The sequence below is a fragment of the Bacidia gigantensis genome (genome assembly GCF_019456465.1).
Source record: "Bacidia gigantensis strain McMullin 20006 chromosome Unknown contig_255, whole genome shotgun sequence".
In the NCBI taxonomy this organism is placed as follows: domain Eukaryota; kingdom Fungi; phylum Ascomycota; class Lecanoromycetes; order Lecanorales; family Ramalinaceae; genus Bacidia; species Bacidia gigantensis.
Window position 1 is genome coordinate 1,589,384 of NW_025408605.1, and position 21,296 is coordinate 1,610,679.

The window sequence follows — 21,296 nt, forward strand, 5'->3', positions numbered from 1 at the left end:
CTATCATTGGTGAAGCGGGGCAGCAGTTGCATCGACCCCAAGGCCATATTCTACAATCAATCAAATTACTGTCTCAATGGGGTTCATGACCACCACCGTCTTTGATCCTAGTCCTACTCCGACTTCGATGCCGCCGGTGATGGCCCACACTCCGCCCCTCCTCCCTCTCCCTCTCCTTCTTCTTCCTCCTCCTTCTCTGCCTCCTCTCCTCCTCATCCAATGCCCTAATCTCCCGCTCCTTCTCCTCCCTCCACTTCCTCTTATCCCTCTCCGCCGCCCTCACCCCATCTACTCCCCGCTGCATCATCGCCATCGGATCCTCACTAACAACCCTCTTCTTCTCCCTCTCCTTCCTGCCCGGATCCTCATTTCCCCAGACATCCTTCCCTACGCTCTCTCCCTCCCCCTTGGCTTCCCCACCCGTGTCTTTCTCATACCATGGCCTCTCTCCTACCCCCTGCTTAAATCCCGCCGCGTTCGAGAAGCGCATAGTATACTGGTCCTCCAACTCGCGCTCCTTCCTCTTCTTCTCCCTCTCAACCTCTGGATGTTTGTCCCCTTTTCCACCTCGGGATTCCTCAACAGGGAAGAGATTGATGTGACCCCTCTGATCCATCAGCGGTTTATCACTCGTCTCTTTTCTCTTCACCTTCCCCTCCCCCGTTTTTGTCCCTTCACCCCTTCCTCTATCCAACTCCTCCTGTGCGTACCGTAGGTCCCTCTCCGTATCGTCCTCGCCATGCAAACGCCGCCGTTTCCGTTCCCCGCCCTTTTGCCCACGTTCATCGCGCTCTTTTCGCTTCTCCCCTCCATCCTCTTCCTCATGCCCCTGTTCCCGCAGCTTCGGCGGCGGGCTCACATTCTCCCCTCGCAGTATTCGTATCCGCCGATCCGCATCCTCCTCTTGCAGCTTCTGCTCCTCGGCCTCTTGCCTAGCGGCAAAGTCGGCTTCATCTTTGCGTACGCGCTCGACATTCACGGTATTGTAGACATTCCAGGATTTCTTGGGGAGAAGGTGGAGGGGCATTGTTGGGGGCTTGTGAATGCGAGAAGCTTGAGGCGGTAGGGTTAAAGGCTGGGTGTTTCAAGAGAGTTGAAGTACCAGACCCTAATGTAGAGAAGCTTAGAGGAGTCAGCTTGAGGGTTGGGGACGAGAGATGGTGATGGCAATTTGGTAAGATAGCTTGGGCAAGAATTTGGAGGGGTTGTGGCGCAGGTCAGCCACGACTGCCACAGCAACTTCAAAGCGTTTGGAGAAGCCTGAGAGGTTGTCAACTGCACCAGAGTCACGATGCGGTTTAAAATTGACGTGGCATATCTTGAAGAGTAGTGTGCTTATCATACTTACAAGCGTTTAGATCAGCTACTTGCGTAGAAGCAATGGTTGTCATTACCAACGTCAAACCCCTTTCGGCATCATAAGCTCGCTTTCTTTTTCCTTTCTCAGCGATGAAAAATGAATACCGAGTTTTCTTGAATTCATGCTATATGAGAAGAAATAACAAGCTTGTCGATCTCAGATCCCCGTGGCGCAGCGGTTAGCGCGCCGTTCTTATATCAAAATTCCTTCGGGACTTGATATGGTAGACATGCGGATGTCGCGAGTTCAAATCTCGCCGGTGAGTACCGGCCTAGAACACAGTTTTAGACAATGATACTAAGAGGTAACAGGGGATATAAGATTTAAGTCTTTCATTTTTGATCGTTCGGTAAGGTATTTACCGGCGTTGCAGATGCAGAAGGGATGAGGGGAAGAGGCCTTATTGAGCAATTTAGGGCAGCATGTCGGGTGGCGGCCGCCAAGCGAGCTACTGAAACGGCTGTATTTAGGGGACTTAGGCACAAAAAAGCTGGAGCATTGTTGACATCTTTTCAATTTTGGTGGACATATTGACCTCGACGGCCACCACGAAAGAATTGAAATCGACTCATAACGCTACTCCCACTTCAGCCTACACCTGATGTCCACCGTTCTAGGAAATGTATACGACTCAATTTAGAGCGATAGAAACGCGCATTTATTGTCGGAAATCTTCAGGGCGTGTAGACCTATGGGCACAAAACATGAGAATCTGAGAGCGAGGTCGATGCCGTTATTTGCGTCACATTCAAGGCCTGACAAGGAATCACAATGTCATCCCGAGGCCAGGTATCAAAGCTTTAGCTACACTCTTACTTTCATTCACTCTGTTGAGTCTGTTCCACTATATGCCGTTATCCGCAATAGCAAACAAACAACACGACAACTGCAACAAAGCCTCAAAATTTTCCTTCCTCAATCTATTGCCCCTCTCGCTTCTATTCTCTGCAATATCCTACCCGGTTCAAGATGCAAGCATTACAGGACGCGGTAGCATTTCCAGACTTCCAATCTTGCCCTGACGAATATACTATCGACTTTCAGCATTACAAAACTAGTGACGGATCGAACTTCACTCCTTCGCGTCACTGGTGTCTGTTGGCAGAGATAGCACAAGTAGAGTTTTTTGTTCGTCTCCGTCTCACACTGCGTGATAAATCTGGCCATCACTTCCCTCTGGCATTTTATGGCGAAGACACAGAAAACGTCAACCCTGCAGATTACAGAGTTGGCTACACAGTAGCTATACTTTACCCGCAACAGCATGGATTCCTGGACATGACGGTGGGTATTCGCCAAGAATATATGAAATCAATCCAGGTGCGCGAACGCCTTCATCTACGAACATCTGGTGGATGCTGATTGTAATAGGTCATACCTCTCTCTTTGACGACCATCCTGCAGACCCAGATTGATACCGTGGGTGGGCGATGTGAAACATGTGGGGGAATGGAAACACAATTGTTGAGGTGTTCTCAATGTCTAATACGTTGGTACTGCAGCAAGGTAACAGTAAATCAATATTCATGAAAAGCTGGGTGCTGACCAACGTACAGGAATGTCAAAAGACGGACTGGACGCAAGGAGGACACAAGCGCTTGTGTAAAGGCCTGCCACTGGTCAAGAAGCTTTGTGATCAGGAGTGGGATACATTTGAGGATTTTCTAAAATTCCCGCTGTAGGTAGGCACGTGATATAGAAGATTGAAGATGTCGGACAGACCATGTTATTTTCTTGCAGAAAGCCATTGATTAAAAACACTCCCCGTCCATTCAAACGAAGAGCCCAGCCTCCCTCTTGCCTCAACACGCCTACACAACACCAGCAGCCCTCCCAACAAACCCGCTCACATCCTTCGCCCTGCCCTCTTTAAACCCAATAAACAGATTCCCCAACTTCACCTCATCAATCTCCCTGTACAACCTCCCCAAATCCCCCTTCGACACCGTGACGCCACCATACCCCGCCGCAGCCTCCACCGCAAACAGCGCTGTCTCCAAAACCCCTTTCGTGGCAACAGCTTCTTGGTTCAGCTTGACCACCGCAGGGTAGAGGGGCGGATCTATGGCTTGAATGGCGGCTGTGAAGCAGATCTCGGAGAGGACGGCCGTGCCGTTGATGCCAGTGCCGTCACCTGTACAGTAAACATCAGCTTTACTCCCCCTGTCGAAAGCAGTGTGAGGGTAAAGCAAAGCATAGAGAGGGATAAGCTTCACACTTTACTCACCGAGCGAAGTTGGGTTGATGGCTGAACACAGAACGTCAGAGAAGCCGCCGTTGGCGATCAGGCTTGCGTAGAGTGTGACTGTCTTCAGGTCGTTGATCAACGATGTCGCCTCGTCTGATAGAGGCGGGACAGGAGCGGTGGTGTTGGACGGCGCGGGGGCGGGCGATGGCACGAACGATACCGTGGCTCCGGGTGGAGCCGAAATCGACTGGGAACAGCTGAAGATTGTGGATGTTGTTGGGGGCGAGAGGAGCGTTGTCGTTGTGGTTGGGGATGGGGGCTTGAATGTTTGTGTCAGCAGCGGAGGCAAGAGCGCGATTGGCATGAGCAGAAAGGGAGATTTGCATGTTGTTTGGCATAGAGGAAAGGGAAGACGTACAGGGTCAGTGATTGAGAAAGCGAATGTTGAAGTGATGATGGAGCAGCCCCGGCAGTTGACTGTGCTGGTTGTGGTCGTCGTCGACGCGAATATAGTGCTCGTCCCGTTTGCAGGGAGGGCAAAGGCCGGGGCTAGAGTTGTGCAGTTTGCTGAGGATTGCGCATGGGTCAAGACGACGAGGAGACCGAAACAGAGTAGTATTGGTAACATAATGAGCAGAGGGCCGGGGCGCGAGCGAAAAGGTGCGAAAAAGATCTCTGAGCAGGACCAGAAGGCATTGCTGAAGCATTAAATACGATTGCACACAAGCTGACGTGCATCTTTTCCATCCATTTACCACCATTGATCAACGAGAGTCCGAAGATCTACTTTGCAAGCTTCGCGAGCCATTCCTTAAAGAAGATGTTTTGATAGACATGCGTTCCCACATGGACACAGATCATCTTGCATAACCCTCATGCAAAGATCGACTGTGGTTTGTCAAGTATATGACCTGCAGTAAAATCGATTGGATTGCTCCGATTGGTAGCGCGAACCATGAGAAGGGTAGGTGCATTGAGGTGCCTTAATTGCCCTTCTGAGTACTATCTTCCTGAAGCATCACCGAGCCAGAGCGAAGGGTAGAATTTTAGCTGCCGAGCAAGTGGCTCGGTCATGCTCGACCTTACCTCATGCATTTATTTCCACCCTGTTGAAGATGTTTGATCTGCTGGTAGGTACGTGTGAAGGGGCACGTACCGGACGAATCAGTTCGCCATCTTCCCAATCTGTGCTAGATGACTGCCAGTCGTCGTTTTTGCAGACTTTGCTTAAAGTCTCCTCTGCCACATAAAGTCCTTGATGTAGACGCGTCGGGACCTGCTGCTCTCAGTGAAGTCGTGACATCAGAGATAGGTCATGGATCGCTCTGCCCTGAAGTGTGTGGAGTATCGATCATCTGTGATATCAAATCTTGCAAAGGAGTCAAAGCACTTCTAGTTTATGGACTCCCAAGGAATGGTGTCAGCTTATGAATCGGATATCCTGTTGTCCTGCTCGAAGTAGAGACGTCACGGTGCCAAAAGAAGTTGACGAGCGTCTACACGATGCCCCAACTCCTTGTTCAAAGGAAATAATTTAGTAAAAGCATCCCAATCAGAGAACATCAGATCATAAACCCAGGGATCAATCTCAAGATTCAATTAGCAACGTTCAGCAACGATAGCTACCACCCACTTGTACACTCATATTTCTCCGTCTCCCCTCATCCCCCTCCAAAGCTATTCACAACGATAATCCGAGATCAGGTACTGCTTCGACAAGGGTATCTTTGCACCCACCAGAAAAGTTGCACTGTCCAGCGCTCGCTAACATTGAATGCCAATCAAATTCTTCCAGCTATGAGCAAGCTCTCAGTCTTTCTATTTATCACTTTTTGAGCTTTTCTTGAACCACTTCATCATCCCGCCACTTTTCTCCTTTTTCTGCTGCTGGCGCGACGTACTGCTCTACGATGAAGTCAATTAAAACATCGTTCAAGATGGATTTCCTAAGTAATGATGGCATTTCGTACCTCAAGACTCGACTTCTTGTCTGGCGTCTTCATCTGCACATCTCTTTTCTGTTGCTGCACCGGCAGGCTTCCAGCCTACCAATCACAAACACGTTAGCATCAGATCCAAATACAAGAAAAGTGTCCTAACGCACCTCTCTCCCAACCGCCCCCGCCCCAGGCGTGACATCGCCATCTCCATCCTCCTCTTCATCCGCTTCCCCCCCCGCAACAGGCTGCAACCCCACCATTCCACCAGCTCCCTCCCCATCATCCCCCCTCTCCGGATCCCCATTCCAGATAATCCACCACCCAACTTTCTCCTCGGGCGCAAGCTGGTCTTTCAGTTCCGCAATCGCGCTCCCCGCCCCTTCCTCTTCCTTCTTCCCCCCAGTCCCAGTTCCCCGACTCCCAATCGCCCCGTTCCCACCTACGAGCCCCATCTCCACCCCCTTCGCATACTCAACCACCCGCTCCGCCACCCAAGCGCACTCCTGCGTCGCCCCGCCCCCAGTATCGCTCAGATCCTCTGGGTCATACTCTTCCACCAGCTTCAGCCCTGGCATGCTCTTCGTGAGACCTGGGTGCAGTTTATGTAGGCTTTTCATGAACGCAGAGGCGGAGGGGGTCGACATGATGTAGTCCGACGCTGCGTCCTCGAGATTGTGGATGATGACATGGATGCGGATGCTTTTTCGCGGCCAACGGAAGCCGTGGAGGAGGTAGAGGGGCATTGAAGGTTGGTTGGGTCCGCGGGGGTGGTGGAGTGAAGAGGGGAGGCGGGAAGGGGGAAGAGGGGTGTTTGGGGGGAGGCGGAGGTGGGCAGAGGCTATGGGAGCGATGAGCATTTCTTTTGTTATGGTCGCTGGTGTTGTCGATAATTTTTGGGGTATGGAGGCGGAGGGGGAATGGTGAGGGTTTTGCGGCTGGAATTGAGGATGAGAAGGCCGAGAGGAAGGTTGGGAGGTGGAGGACAACAGGGTGGTCATTGCTCTTGCTCGGTCGAGTTAGGGATTGAAGTGGTGATGCTGCTGTTCACTGATAGAGTATGGTCGTGCTTCTGAAGGCTGTCGATTCGGCTGTCGGTCATGTCTGGGGACTGCCGTGGAGGCGCGCAGCTGGGGTCTTCTGAGAGGAGCGAATCAGACACGCTGTTGTGGGGTCCGATGCTGCATTTTCTGCATATGGATGAAAGAGGTAAGGTCGATGAAGAACTAAAGAGGGTGTGAAGCGCAAGTTTCTTTGCCTTAGCTTGGGCAATCCAAAAAAAGTCGGCAGGCACGGAGAAGACGGATGAAGCTCGTGCTTGGTGAAGGTCACCGGGATGGCCAGGATGGTGGGGTAATGCGCCTTTATTCAGCTTAGGATGAGCTTGTGCACACGCCGTTCGCTGTCAGTGCGGGAGCTTGGGAGAGCCAGGTGCCTAGACCTTTGGCCCTGCATAAGCGCTGAGTCAATCATGAGCATCAAAGTCGGCAGGTCAGTTTTCAAGAAAGAAGGTAGAGAGGCTCAAGCGTGGTGGATGGGTGGAACGTAATGATCGACAGGGGAGGGGAGGGCGAGAACGTGATGCAACGTCGATCATTGATCCTCACTTCTTATCTTCGTAATCTTCATTCCAGATCCTTTCGAATAGATCATCCACAGCGAACTCCTTCAGGTAATCTCGTTCCAGGTAATGAGTTCGCCTTCCAATTAGGATCAAGCTATGTAGAGGTGCGCCTAGATCAGATTCGCTCAATTGCTCCAATGTGCCAGCCAGAAATCTTTGGTTCGTGGCTCCAAGCCTGGCGACGCCCACAGCGAGCTTGCTAGCAGCACAAATTCCGTCCCCTCTTGTCTCTTCTATTTCTAGCATTTGACTTGCGCATTGTGCCACAGTCATGTATCTTGGAGGCTCATATATCTTTCTGCCTCTTGCGAGGTTCTCCATTGATTGCTCTTTGACCTTGATGTCTAGCAACATCAGCGTGTGTAGCCCGATCGTATGATTTTCTTTTAATCGATCGTAGAATGAGGATGGCTTCCAACTTTCTGTGAAGAAGACCATACTCACTGCTTGACCAAAGTTGTAGAGTTGAAGACCTGTTGCACCGATAGCAGACATGACTGAGGCATTGTGGACCGTTTGAATGGGAATGCTGAGCTCTCTTGCGCGGAGGACAAGATCGCTGTGGGTTGTAGCTCTGACAGTAATCATTAGTAAGATGTCTCCTGCATTCGAATGGCGAGCGTACCCAAAAGGATCTCCAACGACCAGAAAGACAACATCTGAGTCTTTTGCGTCTGCTAAAATTTCATCACTGCCAGACTCCACCAGTTCCCGGTCTGCAAGGACGACTGGGCGGCCATAGTAGGCTTCCTACTGCACGTGCACCCATCAGACTTGTGATGTTACCATTCGTGTCAGGAGCTACTGACGAGCTTGGTTGAGTCCACAAGAAGTATACTCGTATAAGCCTCAAGATAGACCGTTTTAGCTTTCTTTATCAGCTCTAGACCTTTGACAGTGACATCCGTCTCGTCGGCCAATCCAAGACCGACAAGTTGAAGCATATTGGGAAAGCTCTGATGTCAGGGCGGCTATCAGATTTGAGGATTGTGACAGCCTTCGATGGCAACTACTAACGAAGAAGCGAGCAAAGTGAGGATATACGTACCGGACATACTGCTAGCGCCGGAGATAGCTCGACGATGCAACTTTGCCCTGACAATGGGGAAGGCTTGACGGTCACATATTAACGCCTTTTCCGTCATCTCGTTGTTGTATTTGCCATTTATTATGTAGATTCTGACAGATACGCCTTATTCTGTGTTGTGCAATGCTTTTCGTGTCTTTTGGAGAGTTGATAGGATCTTGAGGGCTGACACTGTAGCAATGGCGGACAAGACAGGGGCGAAGTACAGGCAGGAAATCCAGCAAGTATGTTGATGATTTCTATTCACGTCCTATCCCTATCTATTCGCTCTTATGCACGCTACAATGCATACCTTACGCATCGCCATCGACCCCTGATGGTGATTTGAGTAACATTATATTTGGCGGAACAAACAAATTTCTATAATCTCTTTAAGAAAAACATTTTACTGCATTTACTCTCCACAAAACCTCCAGGTACAAATGTGACTATCATTCTCTGTTTTTGAGACAATGCCTGCTCCTCGTCCATATTTTGAGGCAAATGGAAACGATGAAGATACCGAAGATCTGGGCCCATTTTCGCTAAAAGAACGTATCGATGGTTACAAAGAGTTTGTTCTAATTCCTTGGATCGAAAAGATGATGTTCGTTGCTGGCGAAACCGGCGAGCCTTCCAACGATACCACATCCCTCGTTGAGCAAATCATCCAAGAGCAGTGTGTCGAGATCGTAAGCTCTTCGCCTCTGACACACCTCACCTCATTTCATACTTATTTATACACAGCTCAAACGTTCTACCGCCCTGGCAACACGTCGAGGCTCACGAGCTATCACAGTAGCAGATCTGTTCTTCCTAATTCGGCACGACAAAGCCAAGACATCCCGCCTCAAAACCTTCCTATCCTGGAAAGACGTTCGCAAGACAGCCCGCGACTCCGACGACAAGGGTGGTGAAGCAGCCGATACTGGCGTTGGCGATGACCCATTAGGAGGTGGTGATGCAGCTGGAGGCCCTGCAATGCCCATAGACATAGCCCGAAAAGGTCGAAAGCGCATCAAACTCCCATGGGATATCTCGAGCTACTTCAGCGAGCAGCTCCCAGAGGGCGAAGACGACGATGATGAGGAAGAGGAGGAAATGAACGCTGCTTCGCTTCTTCGTCTTCAGCAATCTGATCAACGTACCCGAGGTATGACAAGAGATGAGTACTTGCACTACAGTGAATGCCGACAAGCATCTTTCACCTACAAGAAAGCGAAACGCTTCCGTGAATGGGCAGGGTTTGGCGTTGTCACGGACAGCAAGCCTAACGATGACATTGTCGATATCTTGGGATTCTTGCTCTATGATAACGTGCAAACACTTACGGAGGAGGCATTGAATGTGAAAGGAGAAGAGGATATTGTGAAGGCGAGGAACGGTGAAAGCGAGAGTGATGCCCAAAGCAAGAAACGGAAACGCGAGAGTGCACTCTTTGAGATGGCGGAGGAAGGCACGGCGCCAGTTGAGCCGAAGCATGTGAGGGAGGCGTATAGGCGGCTGCAAGCAAAACCGATACCTGGCAGGTGTACTGTCTGGTTGGGAGGGCCGAGGGCGTTGCAGAGGAAGGAGTTGAAGCTGGTGGGTAACCCTTGTACGTGACGGCTTCAGGCGTTAGCTGACTTGGTAATAGATTTGAAATGGCCGCAAAAGAGTCATGACAAGGCGCTCTGGGCGGGAACACGATGATACCTTGACAACACTCGAATGATGACCGCAGTAATGCAAGCAAGGAGTTTGGAGTGACTTTGCTACAACCAATGCAGTAGGGGGTATCAAAAAATGACCAAACAAACCACCTCCCCTGACCCAACTATTGCATCTTTAACAGATAATCCCCTCCCCATAGCCCTCCTCCTCCTCCTTCTTGACCCCAACCCCACCCTCAGTCTTTCGCCTCTTCTCTCTCCTGAGCCTCCTCTTCTCCTCCCGTTCCGCTTCCATCTTCTCCCCCGCCACCTTAACCCTCGTCTGGACATCAACCGGCATCTCCGCCTCCTCCCGTTCCCTCCTCCTAACCTCCACAAGCTGTGCCAACCGTTCCCTAACCTCTTCCAACGTCGCCCTCCTCACCTCCCCACTCTCCCCAACAGCTACAAGATGCTGCTTACTATTCAAATGCTCGACCCACTGCAAATTATCCTTAAAAGTCAAATCACAATCCTCACAATAAAACCCCGCACTTCGGCCACGCTTCCCCGTCCCCGCCGACCCCACCATGAGCGTCGCTTTCCCAACATTCTGTGTTACGGAGAGGCGGGAGGTGCGGGAGCTGGAATCGACTTGTTCGGTAGAGGAGGAAGGGGCGTAGTATTTGCGGCCAAGTGCTTTTGCTTCTGCGCGTGCTTTGCCTTCTTCTTTGAATTTGGTCTCGCGTTGGGCGGCTTTTTCGGCGTATTCGGCCCTGTCCCAGGTGCGCCGGTGGGTGTCGGTTGTGGTGGAGGCTGTTGCCGGGGGCATGGTTGCGGTTGTGAGGGTGAAAGGGTCGAGAGGGAGTGGAAGGATGGATAAGGTGTGTAGAGACTTCTGTGTGCTTCTATTACAGCAGGAAGCTAGTGAGAGCGATTACTGTTGTCCTAGGTACGCTTTGCGAGTGAAGGGCGTGGTAGCAGGTTGAGTGAAAACTATTAGACGCCAAGACGTCACTGTCAACTTTCAGAAAGCTTGGCGCGAAACCCTTCCATCTTCATCCACCAATGAATTCTTAGACATAGGAGAATGCACCCTCACCGCCATTGAGTGGCCCACAGGTCGGCCAGCCATTCGACCTGTGGCTTTCTTCAGCCGCACTAAATGACAACGTTTCTTAGTGCGTGTTCATATCCTTGCGCTCCTATCTTGCTGCACGAGTCTGAAGATAGCAGATTCTAGACCTTCTTCAGACCGTTTAAATCTCATCATGACTTTAACGTCTTGCGTAGCTCAAGAACTGAGTTTAGGGCGTAAAGGTAAGGATCAGCATTGGTGATTTGACTGGCTTTGCTTTTCTGAGGTCCCTTGGTATTCGCTTACCGCTCGTTCTACCAGTGGCTATGCTGCATATTTCGATCGGAAAGGAACGCCTCTAGTCTTCACTTTGGAGTAAACATTGTTCGGATATACGTATGTTTTCTTTAGTCATGCTTACGAGGGTCCAGAGCGGTACAACGCCTGCAAGACTGCAAAATTTCTAATCTTTCGTTAGCCTGCATTCCCTTTACGTGTTTCTTCTGGTCCGTCACAAGATAATCAAGACGACGAATCAGAAACCAAGCCAGCAGGTAGCGGCACCGGAGTATGCTGTCAATCTGTCGGCCATCTCCTCAGCCACACGCCCTGAGGAGGGAGAAGCCCCATCCTATGAGAATCAATAAAAGGTGATTGTCAAGATGCTTGATACGGCATGGCGACGCCACACCTCGCTTCCTCTCTCGACCGAGCGGGTCCGTATTGCTGTACACTCGCCGTTGTTCGCGGAGTGCTCGCTACATAGGCTTTCCTTGAATGCGTTGTGGCGGCTAACCCTGAAAGGGCATAAAATACCAACTCATTCAAGGACAGCCTGGGTATAAAGGTTGGGTTGCAACTCTCTGGAACATAATTTCATCCTTGATCATATTCTGACCCATCTGGATCAAATCCTATGCCTTTGCCACCACCATACCCAATTGACTTCGACATGGACTCTCAGTCCCTGCTACTGACGAGCTGCCTAATCGTGGTATCAATCATTGCTATCACGATCATCTTCCATCTCACGACCTTCCTTATACGCACTTGGAGAGACGTCAGATTCACCAAACCAATATGGAGAAACAAGTATCCTTCCTTCGAAGAACTTCACTCCCTCTTCGACCGCGGCGACATTATGCTCTCTACAATATCCATAGCCTCCACACTCCAGCTTTCTCATCCAAAACTTTCCAAATTTCTGGAAGCACACAGCACCTACAGAACAGACCCTTGGCGTCGGATTATCCGCACCGCGACCTTTATCTACATCATGATCCGAGCCAGTAGCTCCGAACGTCACGCCGTTATACTGTGGCTGCGGAATCTGCACCGGGCGATTCCGTTGTTCGCGTTCGAAACAAATGTTTTCGTGTTTGCAACTTTCGCGTATGGACTCGTTAAGACACACGCTTTCTTGGGTAATGTGACGCCAGAGCAGGTGGACGGGATTGTAAAGGGTGTTATGATCATGGCTGATCAACTCGATGCAAAGGACAAAGGACGAAGGGTGCCGAGCACGATGGCCGAAGTTGAGGAATACTTGGCGAAAGAGCTATCATTCGATGTCGATGAGTTACTGAGCATGAACAAAGAGACGAAGGAGCTGACGAGTATACGGAAGGAGATGAAGAAGCAAGGAATTGGCAAGTTTCTGAGAAGACCTTTGAGTTTGTTGAAATTCTTGATTCTCAAGAACTTCGTCTTCATATTATCAGGGAATGTTCTAGCACAAGAAGGCACCCACGGTAGGAGCATCCTCGGAAAGCCGCTCTGGTGGTGCGTGAGGAAGCTTCACTGCTTTCTCTCGTACTTTCATTACAGTATGTGTCCTCAGACGCTGACCTTTGATGGCACTTTGGATCTCCTGGTAAGTGGAAACCCTCGGATGCAAAATGTTCGAGTGGAGTTGTACCGTGAAATCTTTGGCAGCAAAGGCGGTGCTCCGTCAGATCTTTTGCTTGAGAAAGCGTCCCTCAACTTCTCAGACATGGAAGCCCATCTACCGAAGATGGATATGGACGAACAGCCAATGCTGCAAACTACTGGATTTCACGAAGAGGCGACAGAGCTCTTTAAATGCTCACATTATCGTGGCAAGCTCGCCTGTAGCCCCGGCCACCCACCACGACACCTCGGCGTGATCATGGACGGCAATCGCCGCTTTTCACGCAACCAAGAGCTCAGCAGCGTCCTATGCGGGCACCAAATCGGTGCACGCAAGCTCCTGCAAGTCATGTCATGGGCATTCAGTTGTGGAATCCAAAATCTCACCGTCTGGGCTTTGTCTGACGACAACCTCAAGCGACCACCTTCAGAACTCCAGTCCCTGTTTTCCATGATGACCGAGTACATTCGCGAAATTCTGATGGGTGACGCCCCCTTCGCCATTCCTGGCATCCGCTTCCGAGTCATTGGCGACCGCTCCGTCCTCCCCGACTATCTTAATGAGATGATTGATGGCGCAGAAGCCACTACGGCGCATAATACTAAATTCAACCTCCAAGTCGCTCTTGGCTATGGAGGGCGGTCCGAGGTTACGCGTGCGACAAAGATGGCAGTGAAGGTAAAGATGGCACTGGAAGAGTTGTCGTTGGAAGAGGCGGTTGAGAGGATGACGGAGGTTGATATCTCCCGTCAGATATATTCCGCGCAGCTGGACTTGCCGCAGATCGATGCGATATTGAGGACGAGTGGGGAGAACAGGCTAAGCGGATTCGCATTGTGGGAATCGCACCACGCTGAGTTTGCAATTGTAAAGGAGAATTGGCCGGCGTTGAGGCAGTCGACGTTCTTGAAGAGCTTACTGGACTTGTCGAAGCGAGAACGACGGTTTGGGGCGTAAGGGGCTCTGAAGAAAAAGATACTGTGAAGCTGAGATGTTCTGGCAACGGCTGATGTTCTTTTGGAAAGATACACAAGCTATTCGATCTCTCTATGACACGTACAGTCTCTCCAGGGGGACATCGAGGACTTTCTACAAAGATTACATGCCTCGGGCTGAGACTGAGGCATCGCTCGTCTGTGTTCCACCCGATGACCAGATTCGGCAGAACAAAGAACAGGAGACACATTCCGCCTATGGAACAGCGCACCCGTATACTTCACTGTCAGGGTGCAAGCACAAGTGTGGGAGGGTAAGAATGACGGGAGAAAGTGGTAGGCAAGTCGTTCTCACCAGTCTCACGAGCGGAAGCTGCGCAGAGATTCGAGAAGTCGAATTTCCTATCTGCATGGAATTATGACATGGCTAGATATGATGATAGATAGTCTGACTATATAGACTTGCTTGATTGAATATATCATGCGAATGTATTCAAATACGAATTCGCTCCGCAATATACTGGTGGCAGTTATGCTATTCCACTTGTGGATTAGCGTGTCAGCGGGTTTCTCTCGGCTTTAAGATCATGGAGTTAGCTCGAACGCGCTGAATCACCAGAGTGCATTTGAGCTCTTTCACAAGTCGCGCCTCGGATTTGGAGCGGCATTGACTACGTGGAGCTGCTACTATGCATCCTCTATCGACCAAGAACCCGCGCAATGACGTCCAATGGCCCGTCTGGGGGACAGAGTCTCCAATATTTGTCGAAGCAGGCGGTGGAGATCTGGGATAGCCTGTGGAAGAACAATCTGTGGAAAAGGATTCTGAAGAATGTCTTCTGCACTACTACACTTGGTGCGTTCGTTCAATACTTCGTCCCTCCTTCTCATTTCAGACAGTGGCCATCGCCCTTATCCACGTTGATGCCTATGGTCGACACACTCCCATTCGTGGCGACAGCCATCTCCTCGGACGAGCTGGCTACCTTGGTGCTATCACCACTGTGTTCGGACATCCTGGCAGACGGTTTGGGCAAATGACTGAAGCCTTGATCCTTGCTGTTTCTGGTGCCGCAGTGGGTGTCGCATGGTCTACGTTCGGTCTCTATCTTGGCTCTCTTGTGATTCACGAGAATCCTGAGGCAGGCTTTGCGATTCGAGCTATCTTCTACGCAATTACTGCATTGGCTCATGGTTTTCTGCGTTCAAAATATCCGCGTTTGTTCTTGTTTGCATTGCTTCTCATAATAGCCTCTACCTCTACGCTTCTTTCGACGAGTAAAGGGGTGACAGCCATTGGGGTGACTCAAATTCTCTACCCTATCTTGATTGCCGTAGGTATTATTTTGGTGATCAATATTTGTATTTTCCCGGAGTTCAGTGCAAGTTTCCTTGGTAAGACTACCATCGAGACGTTGAGCGAGACTTCAAAAGCATTGCAACATGCCGGACACTATTTCATCGCGCAGAATCAACAGGATCTTGTAGTGAACTTCGCTGAAGAACAAACCTTGGATGATGGATCCGCGTCAGACTCTGCGCAAATCAACAAGCCCAAGCACTCTCGCGTTCTGTCCGTAGTGTCAAGATTGTTTTCCAAGACTCGACATAGAGTACAAGGCAAAGCCTCGCTGCATTACAAGGAAAGCAAATCTGCCACAGCAAATCACGTCAAGTCAAACAATGAAATACTAAATGTGCAGAGTCTGACTGCTGCGAAAGGGAAAATCCGCAACAAGCAGAAAGGCTGCAAGGCAGCGCAACAAGAATGCAATTTCGAGCTTGCATGGGGCGTTTTGCCTCCTGGACAAATGAAGCCGATCAGTAGCCAAATCATGAAGCATCTCGTTGGGAGTACGATTGCAGTCATTAACGCTTGCGAATCCAAGTTTGCACTTGTGGGAGAAAAGCTCGATTCTACTGAGTCTACAGGTGATGAGGAACTGGAGAAACAGCCCTCTAGCAAACTAGTCAATACATCTTTGGAAGAACAAGAAACAAATAATACCAACGAAGAAAACGGGCAGGCTTTGGAAGTCACTGCCGAAAACCAATTTGTCAAGGATCTCGGCACTCTGAAACCAAAGCGAGAAATTGAGTCCGCTGACCCCAGCCTCCTTCGCTTTCTTATCACTGCAATATCAAAGCCGTACCTTGATCTGAGCAAAGTCTTGGATGAGAAGATAACAATCGTCAGCACATGCACTGCCTATTGCTACGTAAGTATTTCGAAAGAGAAGCTTCGGGGAGGCTAATAGCCGTCAGAATGTACCAGAGCTGCCGACGGGGTTGGCATGTCCAAAAAGCATCACCGTCGGCGAAATTGATAAGCACATCGAAAATCTCCAAATAGCGATGTTACAATTTGACAATAGTTGTGCATCGGCGCTTGAAGGAGCCAATGCTCTAGGGGGACTTCGTGACAGAGAACCTGACATAATGCCGCGGGAGGAGATCTTTCTGATCTCTTCCTTCATGCTCAACTTTCGTCAAGCTGGGTAAGGCTCTACCCGGAGCGGAGGAGCTTGACTTACATTTGCAGTTCACACATAGAAGATATGCTGAAGCACGGTCGAGATCTGGTCAGCCAATTCAATAATCGCCATGGTAGGCCTAGATTCTATCTACCACGGATTAAGTGGTCCAAATGGCTGTTTTCTGGCGAGGAAGATGAAGCGCTTCCAAATTCAGGCCGACAATCAACCCGTAGAGGTGAAAAGGAGGTCCGGAAGACCAAGTCGCGTACTGAAGATACAACAACGGACATTGAACCTCTGATCGGAAGAGATCGCGATCTAGAGCGTAATGCAGGACTCAAGACCAAAAGAAAGCAGGCCACTTCAAGCGCCATCAAGGAGAAAGGATCATCCACAGCGTTTCGTAGCACAATGATGTCAACATTATCCCGGATACGAGGTAGACTAGCTGATGCCCTCGAATGGGCACAAGACTCAGAAGACCTGCTCTATGCCTTCAAGCTGGCATTTGGTATTATGCTCGTCACCTGGCCCGGCTTTGTTGCCTCCTGGAATCAGTGGTATTCACTTAACCGGGGGCTTTGGGCAGCTTTGCAGCTAGTTTTCGTCCTTGAAGTATCTATAGGAACATCCATAACGACCGCCATATTGAGGTCAATTGGGACCACCCTAGGATGTCTTTGGGGTTGGGCCTTAGTTGAGGCTCGCGGTGGCAACAAGATAGTCTGCACAATAATGATCTGCATTGGCATCATCCCATATGTATACGTTCAAGTTGGCACGAAGTATCCCAAGGGCGGCATGGTGGGTATCATCAGTGTTTGTATTGTAGCGCTGTCAGATGAATTGCATACGGTTCCTGGTGAGTACTCACACTTCACCTCAAGTTTAGACATGTTAAATTTGGATAGGTACAAACAAGGAGAATTTTCTCAGACGATGGCTTGCCTTTCTCATTGGCGCTGCCGTCGCTGTCCTCGTCGAGATCTTCATTGTACCAGTCAAAGCCCGTGATCGCCTCGTCGAAGCCATTGCAGCATCTTTGACCCATATCTCCGAGATGGAGCAGTGCATTGCAATTGGCATCGATGAGGGCAAAAAGATCGACATCGTTGCTGCCGGCACTTTGAAGAGATTCGAGAAGGCCACGGGAAAAGCTAATAGCTCGCTCGGAGCTGCAGAGACAATCTGTATGTATTTGGAACTCTACCAAGCCTTTCATGAAGCACGATGTTGACTTCCATGGAGTTCCCTCCTGCAAAACCGAGCCTCGACTCAAAGGCTCATTTCAAGGTCTTGCGCTCATCTACAATGAGGTGGGTCAACTACGTTCACCGGCGGCTTCACTCTTTCGCTAATATATGCGACAGATGATCTTCGTCCTCCACGAAATCGTCGATCGCATGGAAAACATGATCTACCTCCGCTTCAAATACGGCTCTGGTCCACTTGAAGAATATAACGTACGGGACTTTCCTTCTATATTCTTCTCTCCATTCACACGTCTCCACCGCCGACAACCCCCCTCTAGAACATAACCCAACAGCTAACACGCTCGTTCCACTCAGACCCAACTCTATCAATACCGTCGCAACGTAGCAGGCGCCATAACCCTCACCCTCTCCTCCATCCAATTCGCCCTCCTGACCAAGCTTCCACTCCCTCAATTCCTGCCCTCAGCCCGCCTCGCACACCTCCGAATGATAAATCGAGTGCGCGAAGTCGTCCTAGAATCAATACGATCACGCCCGGACCCCGACTCCGTTACCACTCATCCAACATCCCCCCAGCCCTTGTCTACCTTAGAACACCCTCCCAATCCTCCCCAACTCCCCACATACCCAGACCCTAACTCAACCCCCTCACCCGCCCCAGGCGAAAGCAAAAAAGACAAAGAGGAGGCAAAGACAGCAAACCTCCTCCGCCAATCCGCCGTACGCCGCAAATATCTCTCCTGGAACGCCTCCTCTGCGGCGCAGGCCGAGATCATCGAGTTTCTCGAAGAGCTGGTCGAGCTCGCGAAATTGGTCGTTGGGGCCATGGAGTTCCGCGGTGGACTTCTCAGCCGTGATTTACTCTCTGTGAAACACCATGCTGGTCCTCGCGGAGGCCGTGGTGATGGTGATCCTCTTGCTCGTGTAAGCTCGAAGAAGGGTGAGGCGGGGGAGGTGTTTAGTCCCGGTAGTTTGGGGATAGGCGGTGACGGCGCCGACACTGAAGATAAGGGGAAGGAAAAGGCAGGTGGGGAAGGGACTGGGCAGCTCGGCAACACGGCAACGAAGTCTTCGGATCCTGTCAGGCAGCGCCGACAGGGGAGAGTGACGAGTGGGGCGAGTAGAGGGAGTGTTGGTGAGGGGGAAGTGCCGAATGCGTTGAGGAGGATCCAGACGAGGAAGATGGAGGCTGGGCTGCATAGGTCACGGTAGAGGGGAAAGAGGAGGAACAGTGGTTTTTTTTTGTAGACATTTCATGTCGGTACGCTGCGTACTAAACGTTCGCAACGCTAGTGAAATTGCGCGCTCTCGCAATCGCGTAGTATACAGCGCTGCGTCATTCGTCTCCATCAGCATCGTAGACATGCTATCTCAAGGCACACGATGACCCGACAAACTACTAGGCAGCGACCTCCTCATTTCCTTCTTCAGCCTCAACACTCGTACTTGGCTCTTTCTTCACAATCCCCCAATCCTCCCCATCCACATTCTCATCCTCACTCCCGGCAATCTCCTCATCCGTGACCAATTTTCCCTTCTTCCCACCCCTACCCCCTCCATTCCCTCCCCTCTTCCTCTTGCCCGCCGTCGTAGCCTCGCCATTGAACTTCCCAACCTTCCAAGTACCATCACTCCCACTATCCTCCTCATCCTCATTCTTGACCCTCGCTCCCTTCTTCGGCGTACGACTAGGCGTTCCATTTGCTCTACCCCCACGAGGACCCATCTTGCGAGCTGCGGGGACTTTCTCGGGGCTATTCATTTCGATTGCGTCGCCGGACTCGCGGATCTTTTCGTACATTTTCTGCGTGGCGCCGAGGGTGCGACCGACGGGAAGAGGCAACTCTTTCCATTTTGGGGTCACGGCTGAAGTGCGGATGATGGAGAGGAGAACTGCGACCTGTGAGAGAGAGAGGGGGTCAGTGGGGGTTGCGGAAGGGGGATGGCTTTGGGAAGAGGTTGTATTGGGGGACGGAGGTGAAGGGCGCTAAAAGATGAGGGTGTTGGACGTACCTTTTCAGCGTCGGACCAGCCTTTGATGGCTGCTGGCATTTTGATATTTTGGAGGTGTTGAAAGGAGTGTTGAACTCGCTGGCTACGGTCAGCTCTATCTTTGTGCAGCTTCAGGAGGAGGAGGATCAGATGTATGGTAGGCACACTTACTAACTTGCAAAGCGAGATATGGCGTTGATGTTCAAAAAGCCCACTTGCTGATGGACTGGCGCAAATATTCGAACGATGATGTAGAAACTCAGAAGTCGGAAGAGAGTCCTTAGAGAAAAGTATCGAGCGACACGAAGGTTGATAAGAGAAGAATGTCGATAGACTCGACGTTCTTCAACGAATATAAGGACGTTCTTACTCGTTGGAAGGCAGGGCAATGAATTACGGGAGAGGTGTTGAGGTTGAGGAAAGTGAGAAGGAAAAGAGTATCGTGGAAGAAGACATGTGTTAGTCGCTTTCTTCATTCACTTTCTGACACTTCACGAGTTAATTTGCAAACGTTGGGTTAATCTTAGCGAGTGGGGTGAGTAATTTGTTGAGTTGCTGTCGCCATCAAAGGTTGATGATGGTCGTCGACCCGTGTGAACAGGACTGGTGTATTGACTCGGCTCTTGAACGCTCGCAATATCTTTAATTGTATCATTTCGGTTGATGCTTAGGAGTCTTCATTTCTTAAGCGCAGCGAATCGCTTTGCTAATTCGTCTACGTCCGGTATTCTCCCTCCCACAACATCTTTCTGACCTTCTGAATCTCCATTGGTACTGCTCTTCGCTTCAGTGCCAGATGCTCGTTGTTTCATACCAGTCATTTTCGCGCCTGGTTTAAGGTCTGGCGGCTGAGGTAGCTTGACCGATGGACTTGGGTTGTCAGTGGTATGCTTGGGAGGGGCGACGCTGACAGGCGACTTCGGACCAATGTCGCGTGGAGGTGTAGCTTTGCTGAGTTCTTCTGTAGTAAGTGGGTCTTCAAGATTCTTTACAGCTTCACCGCCTGAAGGCTCATCGTCGTCGTCCATGTCTACGTCAGGCTTGTTGTCTCCCTTTGGCCAGTCAATACCGTACGCTCTTGCGATTTCCTTCAAATACAGGGTCACAAGCTCTTGCTTAGGCGGTTCCACCCTCAGCTTTCGTACAACTCTCTCGGCAACTTTTCCAACTGTATTATTTGCGGCTTCCAGCCCGAAATCTTTCCCGTACTTCTCCACTAGCAAGGCTCGTGCTTGATGAAGCTCTTTGATCTCTGTACGGGGTGCTGCATATATGATTGACTTTGCGGCTTCTTCTAGCCCAGGATCACACTCTTTTGCCTCCATCAAGCCTGTGCGCGCAAGGAGGAGCTCACAGTAGAGCTCAAGGATCTCATGAAGCTCCGTCTGAATGTCAGATCGGATTATATTTTCCACTCGAATGCGGGCGGATTCTTCTTTTCCGAGCTATTTCAGATCACTTAGTATGCATTCGCAGTTCTAGTACCATAGCATACCTCGAGTAATTGACCCATTGCTCGACGTTGCTGTTTCGCTATGGCAGCATCTTTTTGCTGTGTCATCCGCAGACGACTGATGGCAAGCTTCAGTTGCACCTTGATCTTAGACTGGACGACATAAGCGATGGTTCAGTAAAACAGCAACAAAAGTAGCTTACCACAAGTGACGATGACGGAGCCATATCGCAAGTTGATTCTTCGTTGAATCGTTATGAAGCTCTGTAGTCGACGCCTTCTCGGCCTGTCATGTTTTTGGCTGCCTGCTACCGCGGGGAAGGTTCGATGCGGGGCGGCGGCCGCTGCCGCGGAAATCGTCCTCCTGCTGCAGTTTCTAGCCTGAATGCGTAGAACACAGCACGACCCACACGCAAATCCGACATTGCTGCTCAACTGAAGACATATGTC

The 21,296-nt window shown here is 50.5% G+C and overlaps 10 protein-coding genes and 1 non-coding gene across 11 annotated transcripts; 5 read left to right on the forward strand and 6 right to left on the reverse strand.

The window, feature by feature from the left end:
- Positions 1-73: 73 nt before the first annotated feature.
- Positions 74-1,027, reverse strand: KY384_007240 (uncharacterized protein; the record flags this gene model as incomplete). The annotated part of the gene is made up of 1 exon (XM_044815732.1): positions 74-1,027. The coding sequence occupies one exon, from the start codon at positions 1,025-1,027 to the stop codon at positions 74-76; it is 954 nt and encodes a 317-aa protein (XP_044667606.1).
- A 488-nt stretch (positions 1,028-1,515) lies between these two features.
- KY384_007241 lies at positions 1,516-1,625 on the forward strand. The gene has a single exon. It is a non-coding gene; the product is annotated as a tRNA-Ile (tRNA).
- Positions 1,626-2,329: 704 nt separating this feature from the next.
- Positions 2,330-2,966, forward strand: KY384_007242 (uncharacterized protein; the record flags this gene model as incomplete). The annotated part of the gene is made up of 3 exons (XM_044815733.1): positions 2,330-2,680; positions 2,732-2,783; positions 2,917-2,966. The coding sequence occupies 3 exons, from the start codon at positions 2,330-2,332 to the stop codon at positions 2,964-2,966; spliced, it is 453 nt and encodes a 150-aa protein (XP_044667607.1).
- A 205-nt stretch (positions 2,967-3,171) lies between these two features.
- On the reverse strand, positions 3,172-6,132 carry KY384_007243 (uncharacterized protein; the record flags this gene model as incomplete). The annotated part of the gene is made up of 5 exons (XM_044815734.1): positions 3,172-3,494; positions 3,588-3,795; positions 4,705-4,824; positions 5,519-5,593; positions 5,653-6,132. 5 exons carry the CDS (start codon positions 6,130-6,132, stop codon positions 3,172-3,174), a joined length of 1,206 nt encoding a protein of 401 aa, XP_044667608.1.
- Positions 6,133-7,088: 956 nt separating this feature from the next.
- DPH5 (diphthine synthase) lies at positions 7,089-8,053 on the reverse strand (the record flags this gene model as incomplete). Its single annotated transcript, XM_044815735.1, has 3 exons — positions 7,089-7,683; positions 7,735-7,859; positions 7,919-8,053. 3 exons carry the CDS (start codon positions 8,051-8,053, stop codon positions 7,089-7,091), a joined length of 855 nt encoding a protein of 284 aa, XP_044667609.1.
- A 595-nt stretch (positions 8,054-8,648) lies between these two features.
- On the forward strand, positions 8,649-9,780 carry KY384_007245 (uncharacterized protein; the record flags this gene model as incomplete). The annotated part of the gene is made up of 2 exons (XM_044815736.1): positions 8,649-8,867; positions 8,923-9,780. 2 exons carry the CDS (start codon positions 8,649-8,651, stop codon positions 9,778-9,780), a joined length of 1,077 nt encoding a protein of 358 aa, XP_044667610.1.
- Positions 9,781-10,002: 222 nt separating this feature from the next.
- Positions 10,003-10,638, reverse strand: KY384_007246 (uncharacterized protein; the record flags this gene model as incomplete). Its single annotated transcript, XM_044815737.1, has 1 exon — positions 10,003-10,638. One exon carries the CDS (start codon positions 10,636-10,638, stop codon positions 10,003-10,005), a length of 636 nt encoding a protein of 211 aa, XP_044667611.1.
- Positions 10,639-12,160: 1,522 nt separating this feature from the next.
- Positions 12,161-13,732, forward strand: KY384_007247 (uncharacterized protein; the record flags this gene model as incomplete). The annotated part of the gene is made up of 1 exon (XM_044815738.1): positions 12,161-13,732. The coding sequence occupies one exon, from the start codon at positions 12,161-12,163 to the stop codon at positions 13,730-13,732; it is 1,572 nt and encodes a 523-aa protein (XP_044667612.1).
- A 698-nt stretch (positions 13,733-14,430) lies between these two features.
- KY384_007248 (uncharacterized protein) lies at positions 14,431-18,613 on the forward strand (the record flags this gene model as incomplete). The annotated part of the gene is made up of 8 exons (XM_044815739.1): positions 14,431-14,566; positions 14,611-15,929; positions 15,976-16,208; positions 16,253-17,049; positions 17,099-17,377; positions 17,481-17,503; positions 17,558-17,650; positions 17,756-18,613. 8 exons carry the CDS (start codon positions 14,431-14,433, stop codon positions 18,611-18,613), a joined length of 3,738 nt encoding a protein of 1,245 aa, XP_044667613.1.
- Positions 18,614-18,800: 187 nt separating this feature from the next.
- KY384_007249 (uncharacterized protein) lies at positions 18,801-19,453 on the reverse strand (the record flags this gene model as incomplete). The annotated part of the gene is made up of 2 exons (XM_044815740.1): positions 18,801-19,301; positions 19,415-19,453. The coding sequence occupies 2 exons, from the start codon at positions 19,451-19,453 to the stop codon at positions 18,801-18,803; spliced, it is 540 nt and encodes a 179-aa protein (XP_044667614.1).
- A 617-nt stretch (positions 19,454-20,070) lies between these two features.
- KY384_007250 (uncharacterized protein) lies at positions 20,071-21,073 on the reverse strand (the record flags this gene model as incomplete). The annotated part of the gene is made up of 3 exons (XM_044815741.1): positions 20,071-20,838; positions 20,889-20,999; positions 21,050-21,073. The coding sequence occupies 3 exons, from the start codon at positions 21,071-21,073 to the stop codon at positions 20,071-20,073; spliced, it is 903 nt and encodes a 300-aa protein (XP_044667615.1).
- Positions 21,074-21,296: the final 223 nt, after the last annotated feature.